The sequence below is a fragment of the Colossoma macropomum genome, unplaced genomic scaffold, assembly GCF_904425465.1.
Source record: "Colossoma macropomum unplaced genomic scaffold, Colossoma_macropomum, whole genome shotgun sequence".
Taxonomy (NCBI): Eukaryota; Metazoa; Chordata; class Actinopteri; order Characiformes; family Serrasalmidae; genus Colossoma; species Colossoma macropomum.
The window spans coordinates 3,128,555-3,139,525 of record NW_023494785.1 but is presented as its reverse complement, the minus strand read 5'-3'; the positions used below and the strand labels follow the sequence as shown (position 1 = coordinate 3,139,525).

The 10,971-nt window shown below is 40.8% G+C and overlaps 1 protein-coding gene across 1 annotated transcript; it reads left to right on the top strand.

Annotated features, from left to right (window-relative positions):
* Positions 1–351: 351 nt before the first annotated feature.
* On the top strand, positions 352–7,333 carry prmt6 (protein arginine methyltransferase 6). Its single transcript, XM_036581465.1, has 2 exons — positions 352–954; positions 6,798–7,333. The coding sequence occupies exons 1-2, from the start codon at positions 400–402 to the stop codon at positions 7,302–7,304; spliced, it is 1,062 nt and encodes a 353-aa protein (XP_036437358.1). The 5' UTR covers positions 352–399; the 3' UTR covers positions 7,305–7,333.
* Positions 7,334–10,971: the final 3,638 nt, after the last annotated feature.

Below are 10,971 nucleotides of genomic sequence, written 5' to 3'. Positions count from 1 at the left end.
ACTAATTGAGCAGCTCGGACACAAAAAGGGTCAGAAGACATAAGGAAGAGCTCAGATAGTGCTGCTTTCTCTGAGCACGTTCAGCTATTAACTACCAGTTGCCAAATAAAACGAGGAAGTAAATCATTAAAACGAAAATAAAATAACACAAAACCAGCATAAAACGACCAGTCTTTTTTAAAATAAAAAAAGCCGACAAGAAAATAAATAAAATAAAGAATTCGTATATTGTGCGCGACGGCGCCCGAACTCCAGGAAATGTAGTTTCTTTGTGAAGGAGTTCTCGTCCAGGCTCGCGTACGGCGGGGGCCTGAGGGACTACAACTCCCAGAATGCAGCGCATTCTTTTTCGTCCGGCAGCAGTGAGGCTGCAGGCGTGGAGGAGAAGCGTGGAGTGAAATGGAGAGAGAGAAGAACATGTCTAAGAAGCGAAAGCTGGACAGCAGCGCTCAGGACAGCCTGTACTTCGAGAGCTACGCCGACGTCACCATCCACGAGGAGATGCTCGCGGACACGGTGCGCACGGACACGTACAGGCGGGGCATCTTCCGGAGCGGCGAGCAGATCCAGGGGAAGGCGGTGCTGGACGTGGGCGCCGGCACCGGCGTGCTGAGCGTCTTCTGCGCGCAGGCCGGCGCCCGGAAGGTGTACGCGGTGGAGGCCAGCTCCATAGCCGAGCAGGCCGCGCGCGTCGTGCGCCTGAACGGCGTGGCGGATCGCGTGGAGGTGATCCGGGGCACGGTGGAGAGCGCGGAGCTGCCCGAGAAGGTAGACCTGATCGTGAGCGAGTGGATGGGCTACGCGCTGCTGCACGAGTCCATGCTCAACTCGGTCATCTTCGCCCGGGACAGGTGGCTCCGGCCGGGCGGCCTCATCCTCCCCCAGCGCGCCGAGCTCTTCGTGGCGCCCATCAACCACCTGGTGGCCGAGGAGAGGCTGAGCTTCTGGAGCACGGTGAATACGGAGAGGGGTGACCACTGCAGTGTAAACACAGTGAAATGCAGTGCACACACACCACACTGCTGTTCCGTACACTGCAGGGCTGAACGATTCATCGGTTCTACATCGAAATCACAATTTCTCAGAGTGCAATCTTCCAATCGCAATAGCTGCAGAAAAAGGTGGTTCTTCAAGGGTTCTTCAGTAAAGAAAATGGCTCTGTATAGAACCATGAACACTCCAAAAACCCTTTGCATGGTTAAAGCATCATGAAATCATTCTTCAGATTGATGGAGAATGTACTGTGTATGGTTCTATGTAGAACCTTTTTGAAACCGGTTCTGTATAGTACCAAAAAGGGTTCTTCTATTGTAGCAAGCTTGACACGGTAACAAGAGCAGAACCCTTGTTGGTACTGTATAGAACCATATACAACTCATTCTCCATCAATCCAAAGAATCGTCTCACAATGTAAAGAAAACTTTAAGCATGCGAAGGGTTCTTTGAGTGTTCATGGTTCTATATAGAGCCATTTTCTCTACTGAAGAACCATCTTTTTAGCATGTCTGGCAGCAAAAGTTGCCTAATAGTTCCCATAAAATTACAGTAAATTACATAATTTTACAATGAGCTACTGTAAAATTACTCCTCTTCATAGTTTTGTGGCCAATTTTACTACAATTACAAATGTCCATTGTTAGAGAACGTCTCTAAAATGTAATGAAATTAAGGAAATCCTGCAGAAATACATTTAAAGGTTGCTGTCTGTAAAATAACAGCATAATTATGTAATTTCATAGAATTATTCAGACAGTCTATAACGTGCCTGTGAAAGGATGTTTTCAAGTTAAATAAACTTATATAGTAATCTTAGTCTAAGCAGTCTGCAATTAATCTAAAATTAATTCATTTTAGACCCTTAATCTAAAGTTATTTAGATTAATGGTCACTTTACAAATTGTCAACAGGTAATCTGTCAATAAATGTTCTTATCCTGTACATTTACAGTGGATAACTGACCAGACAAGCACACAGACTGCTAACAAAAAGGAAAAATACAATAAATGTAAAATCTGTAATAAAGGATAATCCAGTGCCGTGGAGAGGAGTTAAAAAGATGTGTGAATGAGGTGTGTTTTTATATCAAAATCGCAATTTCGCAGAGTGCAGTTTTCAAATCGCAATACCTGCAATGTTTTTTAAATTAAAGCCTTCACGATTATAAACATTGTCTTGAGGGGAAATTTGATCTAATAACACAGAGCTTGTGAACTGCCTGTAGATTAGTTAGACCTATCAGATTCAGTCAATCCCCCCCCCCGTTGTGACATCACAACCACAATTTACTGTCAGTCTGACAGGCTACATTCTGGGGTCAAGGCTCAATCCCCAAAACGTGGATATTCTGGTCCTCTCGGCCAAAAGAACAGCCTTAATTTATAGAAAATAATCACAGTTTTTTATTTGTAGTTGCATTATTTGTCAGAAAAATCGCAATTAGATATTTTCCCAAAATCGTTCAGCCCTCATACACTGTCAGAAATAAAGGTGCTGGTATATTTTTCGTTCATCAAGGTACAAACAATGTAAATGTTCCCTCAAAGGTACAACAGTGGTTTTAAGTCTGATTGTGAACGTTAAATAAGTTTTTCCAGGTGAAAAGTTCGTATTTGTACCTTTTCATAACCGAATGTTTTAAAACAGAACAGTAAAATTAAAAGCCTGCAGAGTGAGTGGAGGCAATGCAGCTTAAAAATATAATTGCAGTGAAATACGGTACAGTTACGTTCCATAGTTAAAGGTACTGAAGACGTAGGGCTGGGCAGTATGACAATATGTCAAAAGCACAGTGAGTTATGTCACAATGCAATATGCTTTTCTGAACATGTCGTGTATATCGCCAGTACTTGTACACACTGACCAACTGCATTTTCATTAGAAAGAGAACAAAATTAGCCCGGTTTAACTGGATTTAATGCCAAATATTGTATAAAAATCATTGTATTCAGTTTTCGGTAGTATTTTTCAAAATGTAGCACTACTGGTTAATTTTTTCTCTGTTCTAACTGATCAGACGTCTGAAATAATAAATATCGTGAATTGTGAAAATGATTTGGAGTATCAGGGTATTATATTTTAGCCATTTCACCCACCTGAATGAAGACGTACCCTTGAGGGTTCCACCCCAGTGACAGTTTAGTATGTTTAATAATAGGCCGCTGGCTTTACAAGGTCGGCACCCTGCTGACCGTACACTACTGCTGGTCTTGTTTTGATTTCCTCAAACATATTTTGAATGTACACAGACTTTTATTTTGGAAAATAATTGAAGACAGTTATAACCGGCTTTATGATATTACTGTTAAAATTATTTACTAAACTAATTTACAATATAAATTTAAACATAAATATAAATAATTTATGGACTGTGAATGATGAAAAGTGACACTCTCCTTAACCACTGGTGGGCCACCCAGAAGCTCTGAGCAGAAAGCCGGTGGGCCGCCAGCTTATTATCCTCCTGCTATCTGAGAAAGTAAAAAACAAAACCTCTGTTACATTGTTTTCATGCCGCTTGACCCCTTTACTGGAAAACAGCGTGTGAGGATTGTGAAATAATTCAAAGCAGTCTGCCTTGAAATGTGATGAAGTTGAGGCTACTGCTTTGCTCTGGAGGTGGTGAAGCATAAAGCGCAAAGTTTTTAACAATGCATGATGTGTCATGATATCAAATTTTAGAAAATATAAATAACTTGCAGCGGACAAAGAAGTGCCATGTTTTAAAAATACTATAAAACTATGAATCCAATAAATTGTATTCAACATTTCACACACTGTGCTGCACTAAAACCAATTAAACAGGATGTCATGTTGCCCAGCTCTAATTTTAAGCAGTACTTAAAACAACTTTAAATCAGTGTAATGGATATTTTACTTTTCATTTTCATTAAACGTTTTCCTCATGTTACTGTTTAAACATAACCTCATGTGCACTGCATTTCACTGGTTTGGTTGCATTTCATTGAGGCAGATACATTTGTAGTAAACAAAGAGGTCAAAGAGGGCCCCATTCACTAATAACTAGAGTTTTTTCTTAAATGTGTTCTTGAGAAAGATCCTAAGACTATGTCACATTCATGACGTGTCCCATATGAAAAAAAAAAAATATATGGAGATGTGTTTTAATACAACACCATTTCCGAAAAATTTGAGATGTTGTGCAGAATGTAAATTAAAATAGAATGCAATGATATGCAAATCATGTAAACCATATTTTTAAAGGAAAATACTACAAAGACAACATATCAGTTGTTGAAACTGAGAAATTTTGTTTTTTGAAAAAAAATTTTGCCCATTTTTAATTTGATGCCAACAACACGTCCCAAAAAAGTTGGGACGGGGGCCTGTTTACCACTGAGTTTCATCACCTCTTTTAACAACACTCTAAGTGTTTGGGAACTGAGGAGACACTGCTGTAGCTTTAGAAGTGAAATGTTTCTCATTCTTGTTTGATACAGGATTTAAGCTGCTCATCAGTTCAGGGGCTCATTTGTCATATTTTTCATTTCATAATGTGCCAAATGTTTTCAGTGGTGACAGGTCTGGACTGCAGGCAGGCCAGTTTAGCACCTGCCATGCTGCTGTAATACATGCAGAATGCAATTTGACATTGTCTGGCTGAAACAGTCATGGTCTTCCCTGAAAAAGACGTTGTCTGGATGGCAGCATATGTTACCAAAACATGTATATATCATTCAGCATTAATGATGCCTTCACAGATGTGCAGGTCACCCATGCCATGTGCCTATACCATCATGAATACTGGCTTTTGAACGGTGCACTGATAATAAGCTGGGTGGTCTTTAGCCTGGAGGACACAGTGTCCATGATCTCCAAAAAAAATTTCAAATGTTGATTTGTCAGACCACAGGACACTTTTCCACTTCCCCTCAGTCCATTTTAAATGCGCTCGGGCCCAGAGAAGGTGGCGGTGTTTCTGGATCCTGTTTATTTGTGGTTTCTTCTTTGCATTTTAGAGTTTTAACTTGCAGTTGTGGATGCAGAGACAAACTGTTTTCACAGACAGTGGTTTTCAGAAGTGTTTCTGAGCCCATGCAGTGATTTCCACTGCAGAATCATGTCTGTTATTAATGCAGTGCTGCCTGAGGGCCCAAAGATCACAGCCAGCAAATACTGGTTTTCGACCTTGTCCCTTACATACAGAGATTTCTCCAGATTCTCTGAGTCTTTTAATGTTATTATGTACTGTAGATGATGAAAAGCTAAAGTTCTTTGCTATTTTGTGTTGAGAAACGTTATTCTTGAATTGTTGCACTATTTGATCATGCAGTCTTTCACAGAGTGGTGAACCCCTCCTCATCTCTACTTCTGAAAGACTCCGCCTCTCTGAGATGTGTGTTTTATATATATGCCCATATCATGTTACTGACCTGTTGTCAGTCAACCACCAGGTGTTTTAGCATTACACATCTTAGTAACAAATACGTTTTAAAAATATATTTAACTAATACATTGTTGGGCTATTTTCATTTCATGCTCCTGAGTGTGTGTAAATTGTGTTCTCACCTAATAGAATCTTTCACACGCGACTTCAAATCCAGTTACATTTAACAGATGTTTATTTGAACGTTCCTTAAAGATAGACTGAGCATCTACAGTGGACCATCAAAACAAAGTGTTACAAATTTCTTTCTAAGAATTCGTTGGTGAATGAGGCTCACTGTATTAGAGATTTTGCTTTTCATTTTGGCACTTATTACACACATCACCTGTGGAAAATGTGATGTGTGCATTGTATTTTACTGTTTTCACTGTTAGTACATGTGATTTCATTCCAGTGAGGCAAATCCACAGAAATCTGTTGAAAGTGCTGCACGCTGGGAAGCGATCTAGCCGTGCCTTCATTACATCTCAGAGTGGATTGCATTCAATTCTGAGATGAACTCAGCGCTACGCTTTTAAAATGCAAATCCACATGGTATTGTTATTCAGTAAAGAGGTTGAGTGAAGTCAAAGTTTATTTATACAGCGCTTTTTACAACAGGCATGAGTGTCGCCAGTGGCAAGAGTGGCAAGGAAAAACTCCCTAAGAGCAAGAGGAAGAAACCTTTGTTCTAACCTCTGTTTTATCTGAGTTGAGTAGGAGGAAGTTACTTGACATCCAGTCTTTTATGTCTTTTATACAGTCCACAATCTTATTAAGTTGAAGTTGATCATCTGGTTTGGTTGATATACATAACTGTGTGTCATCGCACTGGGCACCACTGATGGTACCCAGTGGTAGCATATATAATGTGAATAATAGGGGTCCTGAAACAGAGCCTTGTGGAACACCATACTTTTCTTTTGTAAGAACAGATGATTTGCCGTTTACATTTACAAACTGATAGCGATTTGTGAGTGATGGCGATCTGAACCAGGAAAGAGCTATTCCTGTTACCCCTACAAGGTTCTCTAGTCTGTCTAGTAAGATAGAGCGGTCTGTCATATCAAATGCCACACTAAGATCAGGCGGAACCAATAAAGACACATTTCCTCGGTCAGAGAATAATAATATAAGATCGTTTACGATTTTCGCTAGTGCTGTCTCTGTACTATGATGAGGCCTAAAACCAGATTGAAATTTTTCATGTATGTGATTCCCATGCCAACAGGAACTTAGTTCTCTAGTACTCTAGTACACAGCTTTTTCAGTCTAATAGAGGTTGTGTTTTTCGTTTTGGCTCGTGTTCTACATGTGACTCTGGAGCAGTGGTCATGCATGCATTGCATTTCATGTTTTTCCACTGTTGTGACTGCTTTTCAATCCCTTTCAATGCCCCGATCCCTCTCCGTAGGTGAAGGGCCAGTACGGGGTGGACATGTCGTGCATGACCGACTTCGCCCGCTCGTGCATCATGAACGGGGAGATCTCGGTCCAGCCGGTCAGCGTGGAGGACGTGCTCTCGCACCCGTGCAGGTTCGCCACGCTGGATTTACACACGGTCACGCTGGAGCAGCTGAAGCGCGTGAGCGGGAGCTTCTGCTGCCGGTGCTTCGGCTCCTCCTCGCTCAACGCCTTCTGCGTGTGGTTCGCCGTCACCTTCCCCGGGGAGGACGGCACGCAGCCCCTGGTGCTCTCCACGTCGCCCTTCAAGCCCGAGACCCACTGGAAGCAGGCCGTGCTTTATCTGGACGAGCCTGTGGACGTTGTTCAGGACACTAGAGTGGAGGGCAGCATCAGCATGTTTCCCTCAGAGCAGAGTTCCAGACATATATGCATCCATGTGGAGTACACCATCGGGGAGCACAAGCAGACATCAAAGACCTTCTCCATTCCTGACTGGGGGCAAGAAAGTCAATGAATTAGTGCTTTGGTTTGTTAACTTCCTTATTTGCCCAGACTGAATGACATAAAAATAAAACTTACAGAACTCGGTTTGTCTTTACACGTGCCCTGTTTTACAGCTATTCAGTAAACAAATAACAGCAATAATAACAATAACAGTGATGATAAAGCATAAATTATAAATGCAAGTTTTGATATAAATATTGATGCACTGATATTGGAATTTTGGTGCCGATATCATTTTTGTTTTTCATGCACGTATCTGCTGACGTGATACGTAAACATTTTTAAAATGTTGGAAGTCTGGAGAAAAATAGTCATTACTTTAGAGTTACAGATGCAGGAAAATAAATAAAACGCAGGCTAACAAATTTAATATAAATGAAAACAGATTTGTGTGCTTTAAGATCTGCTTTAAGCTTTAACTCAGCTATAGCTGCTTTTCTCACATCTCCGGCAGGAACCTTTCCACTAAAGTAGAATCATTTCTTGTAAAATGTCTGTCAAAGTTCGACTTTCTACGAGGCTGAAGTCGCTTCTCATTTGCCAGCTTCTTGTTCGAATTCTCCCGTTCCACCTTAAATGGCGCCTGCATTACGTTACTGTAAAGGAGGATTATTTTATTCTTACCTAAAAATTCTATATCTGCTGTGGAGCCGCAACAGGGCGGTGAAAGAGCCGCAAGTTGCCGACCCCTGCTTTAAGGCCTTTGACACTGACCCTGTTTTTTCTGGTCCAATCAAACTTTTTCTTCAGTTTGGTTCTCGAACACTCTGCCTGTCTTTGGGTCTGCACCAAATGAGGGAATTCAGTGTCAGAACGTTTTGCTCTTTGTCTAGCAGCACATTGACGCTGTACTCACTGTATAATCTGCCTGTTTGAACATCTGATGCTCATATTCTTTTTAATGCGCAAGCTGTTATCAGTAACAGATGAGCTATAAAATAATTGCATATTTTTTGGCCCAACATCAGATTGATTAAATATAAGCTCACCAACAGTTCAGTCCAAAAAACGCAGATATGAAGTAAGATGTATTGTTAATGCATTGATTTTGAATCATGTTTGATATAGTGTCAATATTTTAATACAAAGTAGAAAAGCATGTATATAAAGTTACAGTGATTGTACTTGATTAATAATATGTATCTGAAATAATTGACAGTCTGGCAGATATAATGCCCATCTTATTTTTAAACAATCTAAGAGGAAATGTTCTGGAGCGAAGCTGTTCAGCCATCCTCCTGCCAATAAACCGGCCTGTTGAGTTTGGTTCCAGGCCAAGTCAGATACACCTTATTCAGCTAATCAAGGCTTTCAGAAAACATTTCTGCTGAAGCTGAGATAATTATTGGTGACATATGGAGAGTTAGTGTATTTCCACAAATCCTTTGTGTTTGTAGTTATTTCAGCTTGATTAATTTCAGTAGCTGATGCTGTTAAGTGCCATAAATTAGTCAGCAAATGCCAGAGTTCATAAAAGCAGTCATTCTAGTCAAGATTGGGAAATAGTAACTATGCTCACTGGCCACTTTATTAGAAACACTTGTACTTCCACTCACTGGCTGCTTTTTTAGAAACACCTACCTTGGACTTCCACTCACTGGCCACTTTATTAGAAACACGTATCTTGTGCTTCCACTCACTGGCCACTTTATTAGAAACGCCTACCTTGTACTTCCATTCACTGGCCACTTTATTAGAAACGCCTACCTTGTACTTCCACTCACTGGCCACTTTATTAGAAACACCTACCTTGTACTTCCACTCACTGGCCACTACATGAGAAACACCTACCTCGTGCTTCCACTCACTGGCCACTTTATTAGAAACACCTATCTTGTACTTCCACTCACTGGCCACTTTATGAGAAACACCTACCTCATGTTATGTATCAGCCAATTCACAATGTTTCAGTATCGTTATCGGAAAAGAAAAAGTGATATAGTGTCATCTTTAGCAATTAGTATTAACACCACCAGTCACATCAATGTCTAAACCTGCAGTGAAATCTTATCAGTTAAATCAAGCATATTATTATGGTGAGATGATAGTTGGTCAGTTCTGTGAGCAGAAGGAGGAAAGGAGCTAAAAGAAAAGGCTACAGACTGAAGTAGCCATTAGTAGAGTCTCATTTAACTCAGTAACCCCAGTAACATCTCTGTGATGGTAAAAACCGTTTAACTGTAGGTTTAAGAAAGAATAATCTCCATAGAAAAGCACTGACCAGTAGAATGGAATGTGCTTGAGGAGCCTAAGGTCACCATGCTGAATGCTAAGGGTCAGCTAGTAGGCATACAAAGCCCCCTAGCATTGAACTGTGTTCTCTGGAGTGATGGAGCTCCATCCAGTATCTTTGGGATGAGCTGGAGTGATCCAGAACTGACCATCCCAACATCAGTACCTGACCGCACTAATGCTCAATCAAATCCTCACAGCAGTGTTCCAACATCTAGTGTAAAGCCTTCCCAGAAGAGTAGAGGCTGTTACTGCAGCAAAGGGGTAAAAACACCCGATTAACACCCTCCATTTCAGGAGAAACACTGGGTCATATATATGTATATATGTGTATATATATAATATACACACAGTGGTGCTCAAATGTTTGTGAACCCTTTAGAATCTTCTATATTTCTGCATAGATTTTACCTAAAACTTCATAAGATTTCCACACGTCCTAATATCAGATAAAGAGAACCAAATTAAACCAATGAGACAAAACTATTAGACTGTCATTTATTTATTGAGGAATATGATCCAATATGACATTTCTGTGAGTGGCAAAAGTATGTGAACCTTTATGATTAGCCGATAATGTGAAGGTAAAATTTGAGTCAGGTGTTTTCAATCAATGGGACGGCAGTCAGGTGTGAGTGACCACCCTGTTTTATTTAAAGAACAGAGATCCATCACAGTCTGATCTTCAGAACACGTTTGTGGAAGTGTTTAATGGCATAAATAAAGGAGATTTCTGAGGACAAAGTTTAGGTCAAATTTATGCAGAAAATTCTAAAGGGTTCACAAACTTTCAGGCCTCCTAAATTGACTGAAGTGTAAAGTCACGTCAAGTCAAAGTTCATTTATATAGCGCTTTTTACAACAGACGTCACAAAGCAGCTTTACAGGAAATCCAGAAAATCCAAGCCCCACAAGAAAAGCTCCCCAAGAGCAGGAGGAAGAGACCTTGAGAGGAACCAAGACACAAAACGGGAACCTGTCCTCCTCTGGTCGACACCGGATAGCAAAAGAAGAGCGACGTGTCAGTGTCCTGCTTCCTGGTCTGGTCTGGACCAAAGGCGGTAAGCTGCAGGTATGAGTGTTCTTTCAGTTACTGTGCTTTAAACAGGCCTAACTGTAGGGTTTTTGTGCATATTAGGCGCCACAGTGTCCATTCAGTGCATGAAGATAACTCACTGCTCATTAGTGGGATGGTACAGCGACGGGCTGAATTCCCCTGGTAGTGCAGGATTTAAAGCTCTGTTATAATCTGAAAGCAAGACGGTGGATAATTGTCCTTTATAACGAGGGGAGTGGTGGTCCTCATCAGAACTACAGTGTCATGAATGTCTTAGAGTTCAAAAATCACTAAAGATGCAGGAAAAGCTCAACACACACTTCTATGTTGAGCCTAGATTCTCTAACCACACCGGCCTCACGTTTCAATCAATAAAATAATGGTTTGT

Excerpts from the sequence above, each read along its gene's own strand:
- prmt6 (XM_036581465.1), top strand. The coding sequence starts at position 400 with ATGGAGAGAGAGAAGAACATGTCTAAGAAGCGAAAGCTGGACAGCAGC. Across the intron at positions 955-6,797 it reads GGCTGAGCTTCTGGAGCACG|GTGAAGGGCCAGTACGGGGT; the intron begins GTGAATACGGAG and ends CCCTCTCCGTAG.